The sequence below is a fragment of the Oncorhynchus masou genome, chromosome 2 (genome assembly GCF_036934945.1).
Source record: "Oncorhynchus masou masou isolate Uvic2021 chromosome 2, UVic_Omas_1.1, whole genome shotgun sequence".
NCBI classification, from domain to species: domain Eukaryota; kingdom Metazoa; phylum Chordata; class Actinopteri; order Salmoniformes; family Salmonidae; genus Oncorhynchus; species Oncorhynchus masou.
The window spans coordinates 3,152,918-3,175,718 of NC_088213.1; the positions used below are offsets into that span (position 1 = coordinate 3,152,918).

The window sequence follows — 22,801 nt, forward strand, 5'->3', positions numbered from 1 at the left end:
GGTTTTCTAATGATCAATTAGACTTTTAAAATGATAAACTTGGATTAGCTAACACAATGTACCATTGGAACACAGGAATGGTGGTTGCTGATAATGGGCCTCTGTACGCCTATGTAGATATTTGATTAAAAATCGTCCGTTTCCAGCTACAATAGTCATGTACAACATTAAAAATGACTACACTGTATTTCTGATCAATTTGATGTTATTTTAATGGACAAAAAAAAACAAGGAGATTTCTAAGTGACCCCAAACCTTTGAACGGTAGTGTGTGTCAAGAAGCTCTTCCAGTAGTGTTGTGTTTCATCAATCCTCTCATCACCCTAACCCTATCCCCATCGGGTCCTGTCTGTGTCGTAGAAGCTCTTCCAGTAGTGTTGTGTTTCATCAACCCTCTCGTCACCCTAACCCTATCCCCATCGGGTCCTGTCTGTGTCGTAGAAGCTCTTCCAGTAGTGTTGTGTTTCATCAACCCTCTCGTCACCCTAACCCTATCCCCATCGGGTCCTGTCTGTGTCGTAGAAGCTCTTCCAGTAGTGTTGTGTTTCATCAATCCTCTCGTCACCCTAACCCTATCCCCATTGGGTCCTGTCTGTGTCGTAGATCCTGAACAGCCCCATGAGTTTCTTTGACACCACCCCAACGGGACGGATGGTGAACCGTTTTTCCAAGGACCAGGATGAGGTGGATACCATGCTGCCCTTCAACATGGAGAACTTCCTGCAGTTCTGCCTGATGGTCACCTACACCATCGTCACCATCTCGGCCGTGTTCCCTCCCCTACTCATCGCCATCACGCTGCTGGGAGCCATCTTTACCCTCATACTCTAGTGAGTCAACCGCCATCTTTACACTCATACTCTAGTGAGTCAACCGGCATCTTTACACTCATACTCTAGTGAGTCAACCGGCATCTTTACACTCATACTCTAGTGAGTCAACCGGCATCTTCACACTCATACTCTAGTGAGTCAACCGGCATCTTTACCCTCATACTCTAGTGAGTCAACCGGCATCTTTACACTCATACTCTAGTGAGTCAACCGGCATCTTTACACTCATACTCTAGTGAGTCAACCGGCATCTTTACACTCATAGTCTAGTTGTGAGTCAACCGCCATCTTTACACTCATACTCTAGTGAGTCAACCGGCATCGTTACACTCATACTCTAGTGAGTCAACCGGCATCTTCACACTCATACTCTAGTGAGTCAACCGGCATCTTTACACTCATACTCTAGTGAGTCAACCGGCATCTTTACACTCATACTCTAGTGAGTCAACCGCCATCTTTACACTCATACTCTAGTGAGTCAACCGGCATCTTTACACTCATACTCTAGTGAGTCAACCGGCATCTTTACACTCATACTCTAGTGAGTCAACCGGCATCTTCACACTCATACTCTAGTGAGTCAACCGGCATCTTTACCCTCATACTCTAGTGAGTCAACCGGCATCTTTACACTCATACTCTAGTGAGTCAACCGGCATCTTTACACTCATACTCTAGTGAGTCAACCGGCATCTTTACACTCATACTCTAGTGAGTCAACCGGCATCTTTACACTCATAGTCTAGTGAGTCAACCGCCATCTTTACACTCATACTCTAGTGAGTCAACCGGCATCGTTACACTCATACTCTAGTGAGTCAACCGGCATCTTCACACTCATACTCTAGTGAGTCAACCGGCATCTTTACACTCATACTCTAGTGAGTCAACCGGCATCTTTACACTCATACTCTAGTGAGTCAACCGGCATCTTTACACTCATACTCTAGTGAGTCAACCGGCATCTTTACACTCATACTCTAGTGAGTCAACCGGCATCTTTACACTCATACTCTAGTGAGTCAACCGGCATCTTCACACTCATACTCTAGTGAGTCAACCGGCATCTTTACCCTCATACTCTAGTGAGTCAACCGGCATCTTTACACTCATACTCTAGTGAGTCAACCGGCATCTTTACACTCATACTCTAGTGAGTCAACCGGCATCTTTACACTCATACTCTAGTGAGTCAACCGGCATCTTTACACTCATACTCTAGTGAGTCAACCGGCATCTTCACACTCATACTCTAGTGAGTCAACCGGCATCTTTACCCTCATACTCTAGTGAGTCAACCGGCATCTTTACACTCATACTCTAGTGAGTCAACCGGCATCTTTACACTCATACTCTAGTGAGTCAACCGGCATCTTTACACTCATAGTCTAGTGAGTCAACCGCCATCTTTACACTCATACTCTAGTGAGTCAACCGGCATCGTTACACTCATACTCTAGTGAGTCAACCGGCATCTTCACACTCATACTCTAGTGAGTCAACCGGCATCTTTACACTCATACTCTAGTGAGTCAACCGGCATCTTTACACTCATACTCTAGTGAGTCAACCGCCATCTTTACACTCATACTCTAGTGAGTCAACCGGCATCTTTACACTCATACTCTAGTGAGTCAACCGGCATCTTTACACTCATACTCTAGTGAGTCAACCGGCATCTTTACACTCATACTCTAGTGAGTCAACCGGCATCTTCACACTCATACTCTAGTGAGTCAACCGGCATCTTTACACTCATACTCTAGTGAGTCAACCGGCATCTTTACACTCATACTCTAGTGAGTCAACCGGCATCTTTACACTCATACTCTAGTGAGTCAACCGGCATCTTTACACTCATACTCTAGTGAGTCAACCGGCATCTTCACACTCATACTCTAGTGAGTCAACCGGCATCTTTACACTCATACTCTAGTGAGTCAACCGGCATCTTCACACTCATACTCTAGTGAGTCAACCGGCATCTTCACACTCATACTCTAGTGAGTCAACCGGCATCTTCACACTCATACTCTAGTGAGTCAACCGGCATCTTCACACTCATACTCTAGTGAGTCAACCGGCATCTTTACACTCATACTCTAGTGAGTCAACCGGCATCTTTACACTCATACTCTAGTGAGTCAACCGGCATCTTTACACTCATACTCTAGTGAGTCAACCGGCATCTTCACACTAATACTCTAGTGAGTCAACCGGCATCTTTACACTCATACTCTAGTGAGTCAACCGGCATCTTTACACTCATACTCTAGTGAGTCAACCGGCATCTTCACACTCATACTCTAGTGAGTCAACCGGCATCTTCACACTCATACTCTAGTGAGTCAACCGGCATCTTCACACTCATACTCTAGTGAGTCAACCGGCATCTTCACACTCATACTCTAGTGAGTCAACCGGCATCTTTACACTCATACTCTAGTGAGTCAACTGGCATCTTTACACTCATACTCTAGTGAGTCAACCGGCATCTTTACACTCATACTCTAGTGAGTCAACCGGCATCTTCACACTCATACTCTAGTGAGTCAACCGGCATCTTTACACTCATACTCTAGTGAGTCAACCGGCATCTTTACACTCATACTCTAGTGAGTCAACCGGCATCTTTACACTCATAGTCTAGTGAGTCAACCGGCATCTTTACACTCATACTCTAGTGAGTCAACCGGCATCTTTACACTCATACTCTAGTGAGTCAACCGGCATCTTTACACTCATACTCTAGTGAGTCAACCGGCATCTTTACACTCATACTCTAGTGAGTCAACCGGCATCTTTACACTCATACTCTAGTGAGTCAACCGGCATCTTTACACTCATACTCTAGTGAGTCAACCGGCATCTTTATACTCATACTCTAGTGAGTCAACCGACATCTTTACACTCATACTCTAGTGAGTCAACTGGCATCTTTACACTCATACTCTAGTGAGTCAACCGGCATCTTTACACTCATACTCTAGTGAGTCAACCGGCATCTTCACACTCATACTCTAGTGAGTCAACCGGCATCTTTACACTCATACTCTAGTGAGTCAACCGGCATCTTTACACTCATACTCTAGTGAGTCAACCGGCATCTTTACACTCATACTCTAGTGAGTCAACCGGCATCTTCACACTCATACTCTAGTGAGTCAACCGGCATCTTTACACTCATACACTAGTGAGTCAACCGGCATCTTTACACTCATACTCTAGTGAGTCAACCGGCATCTTTACACTCATACTCTAGTGAGTCAACCGGCATCTTCACACTCATACTCTAGTGAGTCAACCGGCATCTTCACACTCATACTCTAGTGAGTCAACCGGCATCTTCACACTCATACTCTAGTGAGTCAACCGGCATCTTTACACTCATACTCTAGTGAGTCAACCGGCATCTTCACAGTTTGGTCATTTACCCAGGGTGACATACTGTCCTTTTGGTCATTTACCCAGGGTTACATACTGTCAGTTTGGTCATTTACCCAGGGTGACATACTGTCCTTTTGGTCATTTACCCAGGGTGACATACTGTCCTTTTGGTCATTTACCCAGGGTGACATACTGTCAGTGTGTCCTGTGTGTTCTGAGTCCTGTGTGGTGTGTTCTGAGTCCTGTGTGTTCTGAGTCCTGTGTGGTGTGTTCTGAGTCCTGTGTGGTGTGTTCTGAGTCCTGTGTGTTCTGAGTCCTGTGTGGTGTGTTCTGAGTCCTGTGTGTTCTGAGTCCTGTGTTGTGTGTTCTGAGTCCTGTGTGGTGTGTTCTGAGTCCTGTGTGTTCTGAGTCCCGTGTGATATCTCCACAGTATATTCCAGAGGAGCATCAGAGAGATGAAGAGGATGGAGAACGTGAGTCGTTCCCCCTGGATCTCCCTGACCACCTCCACCATCCAGGGCCTCACTACCATCCACGCCTACAACAAGAGAGAGCAGTACATCCAGCAGTAAGACATGTATCCTGACCCTGACCCTAACCCTGACACTAACCCTGACCCTGACCATAACCCTGACCCTGACCCTGACCCTGACCCTAACCCTGACACTAACCCTGACCCTGACCCTAACCCTGACCCTGACCCTGACCCTAACCCTGACCCTAACCCTGACCCTGACCCTGACCCTGACCCTGACCCTGACCCTGACACTAACCCTGACCCTAACCCTAACCCTAACCCTAACCCTGACCCTGACCATAACCCTGACCCTAACCCTGACCCTGACCCTGACCCTGACCATAACCCTGACCCTGACCCTGACCCTAACCATAACCCTGACCCTAACCCTGACACTAACCCTAACCCTGACACTAACCCTGACCCTGACCCTAACCCTGACCCTGACCCTGACCCTGACCCTAACCCTGACCCTATCCCTGACCCTGACCCTAAAATAAATATACATATTATATCACATATTATCATTCCAACAATGCAGACAGATCCTAGTTAAAACAAGTATTTGAAACACTGCCGATTTTGCAGGTTTCCCTACAAAGCATGTAGAGGTCTGTCATTTTTATCATAGGTACACTTCAACTGTGAGAGACGGAATCTAAAACAAAAATCCAGAAAATCACATTGCATGATTTTTAAGTAATTTATTTGCATTTTATTGCATGACATAAGTATTTGATACATCAGAAAAGCAGAACTTAATATTTGGTACAGAAACCTTTGTTTGCAATTATAGAGATCATACGTTTCCTGTAGTTCTTGACCAGGTTTGCACACACTGCAGCAGGGATTTTGGCCCACTCCTCCATACAAACCTTCTCCAGATCCTTCAGGTATTGGGGCTGTCGCTGGGCAATACGGACTTTCAGCTCCCTCCAAAGATTTTCTATTGGGTTCAGGTCTGGAGACTGGCTAGGCCAGTCCAGGACCTTGAGATGCTTCTTACGGAGCCACTCCTTAGTTGCCCTGGCTGTGTGTTTCGGGTCGTTGTCATGCTGGAAGACCCAGCCACGACCCATCTTCAATGCTCTTACTGAGGGAAGGAGGTTGTTGGCCAAGATCTTGCGATACAGGGCCCCATCCATCCTCCCCTCAATACGGTGCAGTCGTCCTGTCCCCTTTGCAGAAAAGCATCCCCAAAGTATGATGTTTCCACCTCCATGCTTCATGGTTGGGATGGTGTTCTTGGGGTTGTACTCATCCTTCTTCTTCCTCCAAACACGGCGAGTGGAGTTTAGACCAAAAAGCTCTATTTTTGACTCATCAGACCACATGACCTTCTCCCATTCCTCCTCTGGATCATCCAGATGGTCATTGGCAAACTTCAGACAGGCCTGGACATGCGCTGGCTTGAGCAGGGGGACCTTGCGTGCACTGCAGGATTTTAATCCATGACGGCATAGTGTGTTACTAATGGTTTTCTTTGAGACTGTGGTCCCAGCTCTCTTCAGGTCATTGACCAGGTCCTGCCATGTAGTTCTGGGCTGATCCCTCACCTTCCTCATGATCATTGATGCCCCACGAGGTGAGATCTTGCATGGAGCCCCAGACCGAGGGTGATTGACCGTCATCTTGAACTTCTTCCATTTTCTAATAATTGCACCAACAGTTGTTGCCTTCTCACCAAGCTGCTTGCCTATTGTCCTGTAGCCCATCCCAGCCTTTGTGCAGGTCTATAATTTTATCCCTGATGTCCTTACACAGCTCTCTGGTCTTGGCCATTGTGGAGAGGTTGGAGTCTGTTTGATTGAGTGTGTGGACAGGTGTCTTTTATACAGGTAACGAGTTCAAACAGGTGCAGTTAATACAGTTAATGTGTGGAGAACAGGAGGGCTTCTTAAAGAAAAACTAACAGGTCTGTGAGAACCGGAATTCTTACTGGTTGGTAGGTGATCAAATACTTATGTCATGCAATAAAATGCAAATGAATTACTTAAAAATCATACAATGTGATTTTCTGGATTTTTGTTTTGTATTTCGTCTCTCACAGTTGAAGTGTACCTATGATAAAAATGACAGACCTCTACATGCTTTGTAAGTAGGAAAACTTGCAAAATCGGCAGTGTTTCAAATATTTGTTCTCCCCACTGTATATCTTATAATTCCAACAATGCAGACACATGCTAGTTAAAAACATACATATGATTGCCTCTACCTAAGGAAATAACTTGGTAAGACCATGGTTTCATCTACCTGGAGGAAATAACTTGGTCTGACCAGGGTTTCATCTACCTGGAGGAAATAACTTGGTCTGAACATGGTGTCCTCTACCTGGGGAAATAACTTGGTCTGACCAGGGTGTCCTCTACCTGGGGAAATAACTTGGTCTGACCAGGGTGTCCTCTACCTGGGGAAATAACTTGGTCTGACCATGGTGTCCTCTACCTGGGGAAATAACTTGGTCTGACCAGGGTTTCATCTACCTGGAGGAAATAACTTGGTCTGAACATGGTGTCCTCTACCTGGGGAAATAACTTGGTCTGACCAGGGTGTCCTCTACCTGGGGAAATAACTTGGTCTGACCAGGGTGTCCTCTACCTGGGGAATTAACTTGGTCTGACCATGGTGTCCTCTACCTGGAGGAAATAACTTGGTCTGACCAGGGTGTCCTCTACCTGGAGGAAATAACTTGGTCTGACCATGGTGTCCTCTACCTGGGGAAATAACTTGGTCTGACCATGTTGTCCTCTACCTGGAGGAAATAAGTTGGTCTGACCATGGTGTCCTCTACCTGGGTAAATAACTTGGTCTGACCATGGTGTCCTCTACCTGGGGAAATAACTCAAATAAATGAAGATTAAAAATAATGACTGTCAACACCGTTGTGCATTGTTCTCCAGATTTAAGGAGATGAGCGACAACAACTCCAACCACTTCCTGTTGTTTTACTGTGGGACACGCTGGCTGTCCTTCTGGCTGGACTTTCTGTCTGCCTCAGTCACTCTGCTGGTGGCTCTGTTCGTGGTGCTCAGTTCTCCTGATACCATCAGCCCTGCTATGAAGGGCCTGGCACTGTCATACACCATACAGGTAGAGTCTAATACAATGTACAGGTAGAGTCTAATACACCATACAGGTAGAGTCTAATACACCATACAGGTAGAGTCTAATACACCATACAGGTAGAGTCTAATACACTGTACAGGTAGAGTCTAATACACCATACAGGTAGAGTCTAATACACTGTAAAGGTAGAATCTAATACACCATACAGGTAGAGTCTAATACACTGTCCAGGTAGAGTCTAATACACCATACAGGTAGAGTCTAATACACCGTACAGGTAGAGTCTAATACACTGTACAGGTAGAGTCTAATACACTGTACAGGTAGAGTCTAATCTAGAGTCTAATACTCCATACAGGTAGAGTCTAATGTAGTGTCTAATACACCATACAGGTAGAGTCTAATGTAGAGTCTACTACTCCATACAGGTAGAGTCTAATACACCATACAGGTAGAGTCTAATACAGCATACAGGTAGAGTCTAATACACCATATTCGACTCTACCTGTATGGAATAGAGTCTAATACAGGTAGAGTCTAATACACCATACAGGTAGAGTCTAATACACCATACAGGTAGAGTCTAAAGTAGAGTCTAATACACCATACAGGTAGAGTCTAATACAGCATACAGGTAGAGTCTAATACACCATATTCGACTCTACCTGTATGGAATAGAGTCTAATACAGGTAGAGTCTAAGACACCATACAGGTAGAGTCTAATACTCCATACAGGTAGAGTCTAATACACCATACAGGTAGGGTCTAATGTAGAGTCTAATACACCATACAGGTAGAGTCTAATACTCCATACAGGTAGAGACTAATATTCCATACAGGTAGAGTCTAATACACCATACAGGTAGAGTCTAATACTCCATACAGGTAGAGACTAATATTCCATACAGGTAGAGTCGAATACACCATACAGGTAGAGTCGAATACTCCATACAGGTAGAGTCTAATGTAGAGTCTAATACACCATACAGGTCGAGTCTAATGTAGAGTCTAATACTCCATACAGGTCGAGTCTAATGTAGAGTCTAATACTCCATACAGGTAGAGTCTAATACACCATACAGGTAGAGTCTAATACACTGTACAGGTAGAGTCTAATACACTGTACAGGTAGAGTCTAATACACCATACAGGTAGAGTCTAATACACTGTACAGGTAGAGTCTAATACACCATACAGGTAGAGTCAAATACAATGTACAGGTAGAGTCTAATACACCATACAGGTAGAGTCTAATACACCATATAGGTAGAGTCTAATACACCATACAGGTAGAGTCTTATACACCATACAGGTAGAGTCTAATACTCAATACAGGTAGAGTCTAATACTCCATACATGTAGAGTATAATACTCCATACAGGTAGGGTCTAATGTAGAGTCTAATACTCCATACAGGTAGAGTCTAATACACCATACAGGTAGAGTCTAATACACCATACAGGTAGAGTCTAATACACCATACAGGTAGAGTCTAATACACTGTACAGGTAGAGTCTAATACACCATACAGGTAGAGTCTAATACACTGTAAAGGTAGAATCTAATACACCATACAGGTAGAGTCTAATACACTGTCCAGGTAGAGTCTAATACACCATACAGGTAGAGTCTAATACACTGTACAGGTAGAGTCTAATACACTGTACAGGTAGAGTCTAATACACTGTACAGGTAGAGTCTAATAAGTTGGTCTGACCAGGGTTTCATCTACCTGGGGAATTAACTTGGTCTGACCAGGGTTTCATCTACCTGGGGAAATAACTTGGTCTGACCAGGGTGTCCTCTACCTGGGGAAATAACTTGGTCTGACCATGGTGTCCTCTACCTGGGGAAATAACTTGGTCTGACCATGGTGTCCTCTACCTGGGGAAATAACTTGGTCTGACCATGGTGTCCTCTACCTGGGGAAATAACTTGGTCTGACCAGGGTGTCCTCTACCTGGGGAAATAACTCAAATAAATGAAGATTAAAAATAATGACAGTCAACACCGTTGTGCATTGTTCTCCAGATTTAAGGAGATGAGCGACAACAACTCCAACCACTTCCTGTTGTTTAACTGTGGGACACGCTGGCTGTCCTTCTGGCTGGACTTTCTGTCTGCCTCAGTCACTCTGCTGGTTGCTCTGTTCGTGGTGCTCAGTTCTCCTGATACCATCAGCCCTGCTATGAAGGGCCTGGCACTGTCATACACCATACAGGTAGAGTCTAATACACCATACAGGTAGAGTCTAATACACTGTACAGGTAGAGTCTAATACACCATACAGGTAGAGTCTAATACACCATACAGGTAGAGTCTAATACACTGTACAGGTAGAGTCTAATACACCATACAGGTAGAGTCTAATACACTGTAAAGGTAGAATCTAATACACCATACAGGTAGAGTCTAATACACTGTCCAGGTAGAGTCTAATACACCATACAGGTAGAGTCTAATACACCGTACAGGTAGAGTCTAATACACTGTACAGGTAGAGTCTAATACACTGTACAGGTAGAGTCTAATCTAGAGTCTAATACTCCATACAGGTAGAGTCTAATGTAGTGTCTAATACACCATACAGGTAGAGTCTAATGTAGAGTCTACTACTCCATACAGGTAGAGTCTAATACACCATACAGGTAGAGTCTAATACAGCATACAGGTAGAGTCTAATACACCATATTCGACTCTACCTGTATGGAATAGAGTCTAATACAGGTAGAGTCTAATACACCATACAGGTAGAGTCTAATACACCATACAGGTAGAGTCTAAAGTAGAGTCTAATACACCATACAGGTAGAGTCTAATACAGCATACAGGTAGAGTCTAATACACCATATTCGACTCTACCTGTATGGAATAGAGTCTAATACAGGTAGAGTCTAAGACACCATACAGGTAGAGTCTAATACTCCATACAGGTAGAGTCTAATACACCATACAGGTAGGGTCTAATGTAGAGTCTAATACACCATACAGGTAGAGTCTAATACTCCATACAGGTAGAGACTAATATTCCATACAGGTAGAGTCTAATACACCATACAGGTAGAGTCTAATACTCCATACAGGTAGAGACTAATATTCCATACAGGTAGAGTCGAATACACCATACAGGTAGAGTCGAATACTCCATACAGGTAGAGTCTAATGTAGAGTCTAATACACCATACAGGTCGAGTCTAATGTAGAGTCTAATACTCCATACAGGTCGAGTCTAATGTAGAGTCTAATACTCCATACAGGTAGAGTCTAATACACCATACAGGTAGAGTCTAATACACTGTACAGGTAGAGTCTAATACACTGTACAGGTAGAGTCTAATACACCATACAGGTAGAGTCTAATACACTGTACAGGTAGAGTCTAATACACCATACAGGTAGAGTCAAATACAATGTACAGGTAGAGTCTAATACACCATACAGGTAGAGTCTAATACACCATATAGGTAGAGTCTAATACACCATACAGGTAGAGTCTTATACACCATACAGGTAGAGTCTAATACTCAATACAGGTAGAGTCTAATACTCCATACATGTAGAGTATAATACTCCATACAGGTAGGGTCTAATGTAGAGTCTAATACTCCATACAGGTAGAGTCTAATACACCATACAGGTAGAGTCTAATACACCATACAGGTAGAGTCTAATACACCATACAGGTAGAGTCTAATACACTGTACAGGTAGAGTCTAATACACCATACAGGTAGAGTCTAATACACTGTAAAGGTAGAATCTAATACACCATACAGGTAGAGTCTAATACACTGTCCAGGTAGAGTCTAATACACCATACAGGTAGAGTCTAATACACTGTACAGGTAGAGTCTAATACACTGTACAGGTAGAGTCTAATACACTGTACAGGTAGAGTCTAATAAGTTGGTCTGACCAGGGTTTCATCTACCTGGGGAATTAACTTGGTCTGACCAGGGTTTCATCTACCTGGGGAAATAACTTGGTCTGACCAGGGTGTCCTCTACCTGGGGAAATAACTTGGTCTGACCATGGTGTCCTCTACCTGGGGAAATAACTTGGTCTGACCATGGTGTCCTCTACCTGGGGAAATAACTTGGTCTGACCATGGTGTCCTCTACCTGGGGAAATAACTTGGTCTGACCAGGGTGTCCTCTACCTGGGGAAATAACTCAAATAAATGAAGATTAAAAATAATGACAGTCAACACCGTTGTGCATTGTTCTCCAGATTTAAGGAGATGAGCGACAACAACTCCAACCACTTCCTGTTGTTTAACTGTGGGACACGCTGGCTGTCCTTCTGGCTGGACTTTCTGTCTGCCTCAGTCACTCTGCTGGTTGCTCTGTTCGTGGTGCTCAGTTCTCCTGATACCATCAGCCCTGCTATGAAGGGCCTGGCACTGTCATACACCATACAGGTAGAGTCTAATACACCATACAGGTAGAGTCTAATACACTGTACAGGTAGAGTCTAATACACCATACAGGTAGAGTCTAATACACTGTACAGGTAGAGTCTAATACACCATACAGGTAGAGTCTAATACACTGTACAGGTAGAGTCTAATACACCATACAGGTAGAGTCTAATACACTGTACAGGTAGAGTCGAATACACCATACAGGTAGAGTCTAATACACTGTACAGGTAGAGTCTAATACACTGTACAGGTAGAGTCTAATACACTGTACAGGTAGAGTCTAATACACCATACAGGTAGAGTCTAATACACCATACAGGTAGAGTCTAATACACCATACAGGAAGAGTCTAATACACCATACAGGTAGAGTCTTATACACCATACAGGTAGAGTCTAATACTCAATACAGGTAGAGTCTAATACTCCATACATGTAGAGTATAATACTCCATACAGGTAGGGTCTAATGTAGAGTCTAATACTCCATACAGGTAGAGTCTAATACACCATACAGGTAGAGTCTAATACACCATACAGGTAGAGTCTAATACACCATACAGGTAGAGTCTAATAAGTTGGTCTGACCAGGGTGTCCTCTACCTGGGGAAATAACTTGGTCTGACCAGGGTGTCCTCTACCTGGGGAAATAACTTGGTCTGACCATGGTGTCCTCTACCTGGAGGAAATAAGTTGGTCTGACCAGGGTTTCATCTACCTGGTGAAATAACTTGGTCTGACCAGGGTGTCCTCTACCTGGAGGAAATAAGTTGGTCTGACCATGGTGTCCTCTACCTGGAGGAAATAAGTTGGTCTGACCAGGGTTTCATATACCTGGGGAAATAACTTGGTCTGACCATGGTGTCCTCTACCTGGAGGAAATAACTTGGTCTGACCAGGGTGTCCTCTACCTGGAGGAAATAAGTTGGTCTGACCATGGTGTCCTCTACCTGGAGGAAATAAGTTGGTCTGACCAGGGTTTCATCTACCTGGGGAAATAACTTGGTCTGACCATGGTGTCCTCTACCTGGAGGAAATAACTTGGTCTGACCAGGGTGTCCTCTACCTGGGGAAATAACTTGGTCTGACCAGGGTGTCCTCTACCTGGGGAAATAACTTGGTCTGACCAGGGTGTCCTCTACCTGGGGAAATAACTTGGTCTGACCAGGGTGTCCTCTACCTGGGGAAATAACTTGGTCTGACCATGGTGTCCTCTACCTGGAGGAAATAACTTGGTCTGACCAGGGTTTCATCTCCCTGGAGGAAATAACTTGGTCTGACCATGGTGTCCTCTACCTGGGGAAATAACTTGGTCTGACCAGGGTTTCATCTACCTGGGGAAATAACTCAAATAAATGAAGATTAAAAATAATGACAGTCAACACCGTTGTGCATTGTTCTCCAGATTTAAGGAGATGAGCGACAACAACTCCAACCACTTCCTGTTGTTTAACTGTGGGACACGCTGGCTGTCCTTCTGGCTGGACTTTCTGTCTGCCTCAGTCACTCTGCTGGTGGCTCTGTTCGTGGTGCTCAGTTCTCCTGATACCATCAGCCCTGCTATGAAGGGCCTGGCGCTGTCATACACCATACAGGTAGAGTCAAATACAATGTACAGGTAGAGTCTAATACACTGTACAGGTAGAGTCTAATACTCCATACAGGTAGAGTCTAATACACCATACAGGTAGAGTCTAATACACTGTACAGGTAGAGTCTAATACACTGTACAGGTAGAGTCTAATACACTGTACAGGTAGAGTCTAATACACAATACAGGTAGAGTCGAATACACCATACAGGTAGAGTCTAATACACTGTACAGGTAGAGTCTAATACACCATACAGGTAGAGTCTAATACACTGTACAGGTAGAGTCTAATACTCCATACAGGTAGAGTCTAATACACCATACAGGTAGAGTCTAATACACTGTACAGGTAGAGTCTAATACTCCATACAGGTAGAATCTAATACACCATACAGGTAGAGTCTAATACTCCATACAGGTAGAGACTAATATTCCATACAGGTAGAGTCGAATACACCATACAGGTAGAGTCGAAAACTCCATACCATACAGGTAGAGTCTAATACTCCATACAGGTAGAGTCTAATGTAGAGTCTAATACTCCATACAGGTAGAGTCTAATGTAGAGTCTAATACACCATACAGGTAGAGTCTAATGTAGAGTCTAATACTCCATACAGGTCGAGTCTAATGTAGAGTCTAATACTCCATACAGGTAGAGTCTAATATACCATACAGCTAGAGTCTAATACACCATACAGGTAGAGTCTAATACACCATACAGGTAGAGTCTAATACACCATACAGGTAGAGTCTAATGTAGAGTCTAATACTCCATACAGGTAGAGTCTAATGTAGAGTCTAATACACCATACAGGTAGAGTCTAATGTAGAGTCTAATACTCCATACAGGTCGAGTCTAATGTAGAGTCTAATACTCCATACAGGTAGAGTCTAATACACCATACAGCTAGAGTCTAATACACTGTACAGGTAGAGTCTAATACACTGTACAGGTAGAGTCTAATACACTGTACAGGTAGAGTCTAATACACCATACAGGTAGAGTCTAATACACTGTACAGGTAGAGTCTAATACACCATACAGGTAGAGTCTAAAACACTGTACAGGTAGAGTCTTATACACCATACAGGTAGAGTCTAATACACCATACAGGTAGAGTCTAATACACCATACAGGTAGAGTCTAATCTAGAGTCTAATAGTCCATACAGGTAGAGTCTAATGTAGTGTCTAATACACCATACAGGTAGAGTCTAATGTAGAGTCTACTACTCCATACAGGTAGAGTCTAATACACCATACAGGTAGAGTCTAATACACCATACAGGTAGAGTCTAATACAGCATACAGGTAGAGTCTAATACACCATATTCGACTCTACCTGTATGGAATAGAGTCTAATACAGGTAGAGTCTAATACACCATACAGGTAGAGTCTAATACACCATACAGGTAGAGTCTAATACACCATACAGGTAGAGTCTAATACACCATACAGGTAGAGTCTAATGTAGAGTCCAATACACCATACAGGTATAGTCTAATACTCCATATAGGTAGAGTCTAATACACCATACAGGTAGGGTCTAATGTAGAGTCTAATACACCATACAGGTAGAGTCTAATACTCCATACAGGTAGAGACTAATATTCCATACAGGTAGAGTCGAATACACCATACAGGTAGAGTCGAAAACTCCATACAGGTAGAGTCTAATACTCCATACAGGTAGAGTCTAATGTAGAGTCTACTACACCATACAGGTAGAGTCTAATGTAGAGTCTAATACTCCATACAGGTTGAGTCTAATGTAGAGTCTAATACTCCATACAGGTAGAGTCTAATACTCCATACAGGTAGAGTCTAATACACCATACAGCTAGAGTCTAATACACCATACAGGTAGAGTCTAATACACCATACAGGTAGAGTCTAATACACCATACAGGTAGAGTCTAATACACCATACAGGTAGAGTCTAATACACCATACAGGTAGAGTCTAATACACCATACAGGTAGAGTCTAATACACCATACAGGTAGAGTCTAATACACCATACAGGGTGGAGTCTAATACTCCATACAGGTAGAGTCTAATACTCCATACAGGTAGAGTATAATACACCATACAGGTATAGTCTAATACATCATACAGGTAGAGTCTAATACACCATACAGGTAGAGTATAATACTCCATACAGGTAGAGTCTAATACACCATACAGGTAGAGTTTAATACACCATACAGGTAGAGTCTAATACTCCATACAGGTAGAGTCTAATACACCATACAGGTAGAGTCTAATACACCATACAGGTAGAGTCTAATACATCATACAGGTAGAGTCTAATGTAGAGTCTAATACTCCATACAGGTAGAGGCTAATACACCATACAGGTAGAGTATAATACACCATACAGGTAGAGTCTAATACATCATACAGGTAGATTCTAATACACCATACAGGTAGAGTCTAATACACCATACAGGTACAGTGTATGTGGTCATTGAACTGTAGTGTGTATCTCTGTTGTTTCATGTTGCTTCCTTTCCATGTTGCATTCATTATTGCACTCCCAGTATTGACTATTTCACTGCCAGTGAAGTACAGGTGGAGCGACAGAGCTTGAGGCCTGCCAATGATCAATATGATTCAATGCTGCCCTCTAGTGTTCTAACAGTAAACCTACAGGTAAGAGTTGTCAGATTACCAGTTGTGATGGAGTTTGTTGCCTGTGTTTTGTGTTATCTGTTGTCCAGTTGACAGGTATGCTCCAGTACGTGGTAAGGCTGTCTACGGAGCTGGAGGCCAAGTTCCTGTCAGTGGAGAGACTACAGGAGTACATCGAGGTGAGAACGTCATCTCTTTCTAACTAAAATACACAAATAATGTCTTACCGTCTTCATGACCTTTTAATACACTGTTATTCACCTGTCCAGGGTTGTGTCTCTGAGGTGTCCATGTTTCTGTCCAGGGTTATGTCTCTGAGGCGTCCATGTTTCTGTCCAGGGTTGTGTCTCTGAGGCGTCCATGTTTCTGTCCAGGGTTGTGTCTCTGAGGCGTCCATGTTTCTGTCCAGGGTTGTGTCTCTGAGGCGTCCATGTTTCTGTCCAGGGTTATGTCTCTGAGGCGTCCATGTTTCTGTCCAGGGTTGCGTCTCTGAGGCGTCCATGTTTCTGTCCAGGGTTGTGTCTCTGAAGCGTCCAGAATGTTGTCTGTTATAATCATGTTTCTGTCCAGGGTTGTATCTCTGAGGCATCCATGTTTATGTCCAAGGTTGTGTCTCTGAGGCATCCATGTTTCTGTCCTGGGTTGGGTCTCTGAGGTGTCCATGTTTCTGTCCAGGGTTGTGTCTCTGAGGCATCCATGTTTCTGTCCAGGGTTGTGTCTCTGAGGAGTCCATGTTTCTGTCCAGGGTTGTGTCTCTGAGGCGTCCATGTTTCTGTCCAGGGTTGTTTCTCTGAGGCGTTTATGATTCTGTCCAGGGTTGTTTCTCTGAGGCGTTTATGATTCTGTCCAGGGTTGTGTCTCTGAGGTGTCCATGTTTCTGTCCAGGGTTGTGTCTCTGAGGCGTTTATGTTTCTGTCCAGGGTTGTGTCTCTGAGGTGTCCATGTTTCTGTCCAGGGTTGTGTCTCTGAGGCGTTTTTGTTTCAGTCCAGGGTTGTGTCTCTGAGGTGTCCATGTTTTTGTCCAGGGTTGTGTCTCTGAGGAGTCAATGTTTCTGTCCAGGGTTGTGTCTCTGAGGTGTCCAGAATGTTGTCTGTTATAATTCTGTTTCTGTCCAGGGTTGTGTCTCTGAGGCGTCCATGTTTCTGTCCAGGGTTGTGTCTCTGAGGCGTCCATGTTTCTGTCCAGGGTTGTGTCTCTGAGGCGTCCATGTTTCTGTCCAGGGTTGTGTCTCTGAGGAGTCAATGTTTCTGTCCAGGGTTGTGTCTCTGAGGCGTCCATGTTTCTGTCCAGGGTTGTGTGTCTGAGGCATCCAGAATGTTGTCTGTTATAATCATGTTTCTGTCCAGGGTTGTGTCTCTGAGGCGTCCAGAATGTTTTCTGTAGTAATCATGTTTCTGTCCAGGGTTGTGTCTCTGAGGCGCCCAGAATGTTGTCTGTTGTAATCATGTTTCTGTCCAGGGTTGTGTCTCTGAGGCGCCCAGAATGTTGTCTGTTATAATCATGTTTCTGTCCAGGGTTGTGTCTCTGAGGCGTCCATGTTTCTGTCCAGGGTTGTGTCTCTGAGGCATCCAGAATGTTGTCTGTTATAATCATGTTTCTGTCCAGGGTTGTGTCTCTGAGGCGTCCAGAATGTTGTCTGTTATAATCATGTTTCTGTCCAGGGTTGTGTCTCTGAGGCGTCTATGTTTCTGTCCAGGGTTGTGTCTCTGAGGTGTCCATGTTTCTGTCCAGGGTTGTGTGTCTGAGGCATCCAGAATGTTGTCTGTTATAATCATGTTCCTGTCCAGGGTGGTGTCTCTGATGCGTCCATGTTTCTGTCCAGGGTTGTGTCTCTGGGACATTTATGCTTCTGTCCAGGTCTGTGTGTCTGAGGCGTCCAGAATGTTGTCTGTTATAATCATGTTTCTGTCCAGGGTTGTGTCTCTGAGGCGTCCAGAATGTTGTCTGTTATAATTCTGTTTCTGTCCAGGGTTGTGTCTCTGAGGCGTCCATGTTTCTGTCCAGGTTTGTGTCTCTGAGGCGTCCATGTTTCTGTCCAGGGTTGTGTCTCTGAGGCGTCCAGAATGTTGTCTGTTATAATTCTGTTTCTGTCCAGGGTTGTGTCTCTGAGGCGCCCAGAATGTTGTCTGTTATAATCATGTTTCTGTCCAGGGTTGTGTCTCTGAGGCGTCCATGTTTCTGTCCAGGGTTGTGTCTCTGAGGCATCCAGAATGTTGTCTGTTATAATCATGTTTCTGTCCAGGGTTGTGTCTCTGAGGCGTCCAGAATGTTGTCTGTTATAATCATGTTTCTGTCCAGGGTTGTGTCTCTGAGGCGTCCATGTTTCTGTCCAGGGTTGTGTCTCTGAGGCATCCAGAATGTTGTCTGTTATAATCATGTTTCTGTCCAGGGTTGTGTCTCTGAGGCGTCCAGAATGTTGTCTGTTATAATCATGTTTCTGTCCAGGGTTGTGTCTCTGAGGCGTCTATGTTTCTGTCCAGGGTTGTGTCTCTGAGGTGTCCATGTTTCTGTCCAGGGTTGTGTGTCTGAGGCATCCAGAATGTTGTCTGTTATAATCATGTTCCTGTCCAGGGTGGTGTCTCTGATGCGTCCATGTTTCTGTCCAGGGTTGTGTCTCTGGGACATTTATGCTTCTGTCCAGGTCTGTGTGTCTGAGGCGTCCAGAATGTTGTCTGTTATAATCATGTTTCTGTCCAGGGTTGTGTCTCTGAGGCGTCCAGAATGTTGTCTGTTATAATTCTGTTTCTGTCCAGGGTTGTGTCTCTGAGGCGTCCAGAATGTTGTCTGTTATAATTCTGTTTCTGTCCAGGGTTGTGTCTCTGAGGCGTCCAGAATGTTGTCTGTTATAATTCTGTTTCTGTCCAGGGTTGTGTCTCTGAGGCGTCCATGTTTCTGTCCAGGTTTGTGTCTCTGAGGCGTCCATGTTTCTGTCCAGGGTTGTGTCTCTGAGGCGTCCAGAATGTTGTCTGTTATAATTCTGTTTCTGTCCAGGGTTGTGTCTCTGAGGCGTCTATGTTTCTGTCCAGGGTTGTGTCTCTGAGGCATCCATGTTTCTGTCCAGGTTTGTGTCTCTGAGGTGTCCATGTTTCTGTCCAGGGTTGTATCTCTGAGTCGTCCATGTTTCTGTCCAGGGTTATGTCTCTGAGGCGTTTATGTTTCTGTCCAGGGTTGTGTCTCTGAGGTGTCCATGTTTCTGTCCAGGGTTGTGTCTCTGAGGCGTTTATGTTTCTGTCCAGGGTTGTGTCTCTGAGGCGTCCATGTTTCTGTCCAGGTTTGTGTCTCTGAGGTGTCCATGTTTCTGTCCAGGGTTGTGTCTCTGAGGTGTCCATGTTTCTGTCCAGGGTTGTGTCTCTGAGGCGTTTATGTTTCTGTCCAGGGTTGTGTCTCTGAGGCGTCCATGTTTCTGTCCAGGTTTGTGCCTCTGAGGTGTCCATGTTTCTGTCCAGGTTTGTGTCTCTGAGGCGTTTATGTTTCTGTCCAGGGTTGTGTCTCTGAGGTGTCCATGTTTCTGTCCAGGGTTGTGTCTCTGAGAAGTTTTTGTTTCAGTCCAGGGTTGTGTCTCTGAGGTGTCCATGTTTTTGTCCAGGGTTGTGTCTCTTAAGAGTCAATGTTTCTGTCCAGGGTTGTGTCTCTGAGGTGTCCAGAATGTTGTCTGTTATAATTCTGTTTCTGTCCAGGGTTGTGTCTCTGAGGCGTCCATGTTTCTGTCCAGGGTTGTGTCTATGAGGCGTCCATGTTTCTGTCCAGGGTTGTGTCTCTGAGGCGTCCATGTTTCTGTCCAGGGTTGTGTCTCTGAGGAGTCAATGTTTCTGTCCAGGGTTGTGTCTCTGAGGCGTCCATGTTTCTGTCCAGGGTTGTGTGTCTGAGGCATCCAGAATGTTGTCTGTTATAATCATGTTTCTGTCCAGGGTTGTGTCTCTGAGGCGTCCAGAATGTCTTCTGTAGTAATCATGTTTCTGTCCAGGGTTGTGTCTCTGAGGCGCCCAGAATGTTGTCTGTTGTAATCATGTTTCTGTCCAGGGTTGTGTCTCTGAGGCGCCCAGAATGTTGTCTGTTATAATCATGTTTCTGTCCAGGGTTGTGTCTCTGAGGCGTCCAGAATGTTGTCTGTTATAATCATGTTTCTGTCCAGGGTTGTGTCTCTGAGGCGTCCATGTTTCTGTCCAGGGTTGTGTCTCTGAGGCATCCAGAATGTTGTCTGTTATAATCATGTTTCTGTCCAGGGTTGTGTCTCTGAGGCGTCCAGAATGTTGTCTGTTATAATCATGTTTCTGTCCAGGGTTGTGTCTCTGAGGCGTCTATGTTTCTGTCCAGGGTTGTGTCTCTGAGGTGTCCATGTTTCTGTCCAGGGTTGTGTGTCTGAGGCATCCAGAATGTTGTCTGTTATAATAATGTTCCTGTCCAGGGTGGTGTCTCTGATGCGTCCATGTTTCTGTCCAGGGTTGTGTCTCTGGGACATTTATGCTTCTGTCCAGGTCTGTGTGTCTGAGGCGTCCAGAATGTTGTCTGTTATAATCATGTTTCTGTCCAGGGTTGTGTCTCTGAGGCGTCCAGAATGTTGTCTGTTATAATTCTGTTTCTGTCCAGGGTTGTGTCTCTGAGGCGTCCAGAATGTTGTCTGTTATAATTCTGTTTCTGTCCAGGGTTGTGTCTCTGAGGCGTCCAGAATGTTGTCTGTTATAATTCTGTTTCTGTCCAGGGTTGTGTCTCTGAGGCGTCCATGTTTCTGTCCAGGTTTGTGTCTCTGAGGCGTCCATGTTTCTGTCCAGGGTTGTGTCTCTGAGGCGTCCAGAATGTTGTCTGTTATAATTCTGTTTCTGTCCAGGGTTGTGTCTCTGAGGCGTCTATGTTTCTGTCCAGGGTTGTGTCTCTGAGGCGTCCAGAATGTTTTCTGTAGTAATCATGTTTCTGTCCAGGGTTGTGTCTCTGAGGCGCCCAGAATGTTGTCTGTTGTAATCATGTTTCTGTCCAGGGTTGTGTCTCTGAGGCGCCCAGAATGTTGTCTGTTATAATCATGTTTCTGTCCAGGGTTGTGTCTCTGAGGCGTGCATGTTTCTGTCCAGGGTTGTGTCTCTGAGGCATCCAGAATGTTGTCTGTTATAATCATGTTTCTGTCCAGGGTTGTGTCTCTGAGGCGTCCAGAATGTTGTCTGTTATAATCATGTTTCTGTCCAGGGTTGTGTCTCTGAGGCGTCTATGTTTCTGTCCAGGGTTGTGTCTCTGAGGTGTCCATGTTTCTGTCCAGGGTTGTGTGTCTGAGGCATCCAGAATGTTGTCTGTTATAATCATGTTCCTGTCCAGGGTGGTGTCTCTGATGCGTCCATGTTTCTGTCCAGGGTTGTGTCTCTGGGACATTTATGCTTCTGTCCAGGTCTGTGTGTCTGAGGCGTCCAGAATGTTGTCTGTTATAATCATGTTTCTGTCCAGGGTTGTGTCTCTGAGGCGTCCAGAATGTTGTCTGTTATAATTCTGTTTCTGTCCAGGGTTGTGTCTCTGAGGCGTCCAGAATGTTGTCTGTTATAATTCTGTTTCTGTCCAGGGTTGTGTCTCTGAGGCGTCCAGAATGTTGTCTGTTATAATTCTGTTTCTGTCCAGGGTTGTGTCTCTGAGGCGTCCATGTTTCTGTCCAGGTTTGTGTCTCTGAGGCGTCCATGTTTCTGTCCAGGGTTGTGTCTCTGAGGCGTCCAGAATGTTGTCTGTTATAATTCTGTTTCTGTCCAGGGTTGTGTCTCTGAGGCGCCCAGAATGTTGTCTGTTATAATCATGTTTCTGTCCAGGGTTGTGTCTCTGAGGCGTCCATGTTTCTGTCCAGGGTTGTGTCTCTGAGGCATCCAGAATGTTGTCTGTTATAATCATGTTTCTGTCCAGGGTTGTGTCTCTGAGGCGTCCAGAATGTTGTCTGTTATAATCATGTTTCTGTCCAGGGTTGTGTCTCTGAGGCGTCTATGTTTCTGTCCAGGGTTGTGTCTCTGAGGTGTCCATGTTTCTGTCCAGGGTTGTGTGTCTGAGGCATCCAGAATGTTGTCTGTTATAATAATGTTCCTGTCCAGGGTGGTGTCTCTGATGCGTCCATGTTTCTGTCCAGGGTTGTGTCTCTGGGACATTTATGCTTCTGTCCAGGTCTGTGTGTCTGAGGCGTCCAGAATGTTGTCTGTTATAATCATGTTTCTGTCCAGGGTTGTGTCTCTGAGGCGTCCAGAATGTTGTCTGTTATAATTCTGTTTCTGTCCAGGGTTGTGTCTCTGAGGCGTCCAGAATGTTGTCTGTTATAATTCTGTTTCTGTCCAGGGTTGTGTCTCTGAGGCGTCCAGAATGTTGTCTGTTATAATTCTGTTTCTGTCCAGG

General features: G+C 44.7%; 1 protein-coding gene across 1 annotated transcript in view; it reads left to right on the forward strand.

The window, feature by feature from the left end:
• LOC135552155 (ATP-binding cassette sub-family C member 12-like) overlaps positions 1 to 22,801 on the forward strand; it is a 128,223-nt gene that overhangs the window by 85,859 nt on the left and 19,563 nt on the right. The window contains exons 34-40 of the mRNA XM_064983604.1: positions 604 to 830; positions 4,654 to 4,791; positions 7,641 to 7,847; positions 9,839 to 10,012; positions 12,037 to 12,210; positions 13,633 to 13,822; positions 16,545 to 16,634. Of these exons, the coding sequence (XP_064839676.1) occupies positions 604 to 830; positions 4,654 to 4,791; positions 7,641 to 7,847; positions 9,839 to 10,012; positions 12,037 to 12,210; positions 13,633 to 13,822; positions 16,545 to 16,634 (1,200 nt within the window). The remainder of the gene's footprint in view (positions 1 to 603; positions 831 to 4,653; positions 4,792 to 7,640; positions 7,848 to 9,838; positions 10,013 to 12,036; positions 12,211 to 13,632; positions 13,823 to 16,544; positions 16,635 to 22,801) is intronic.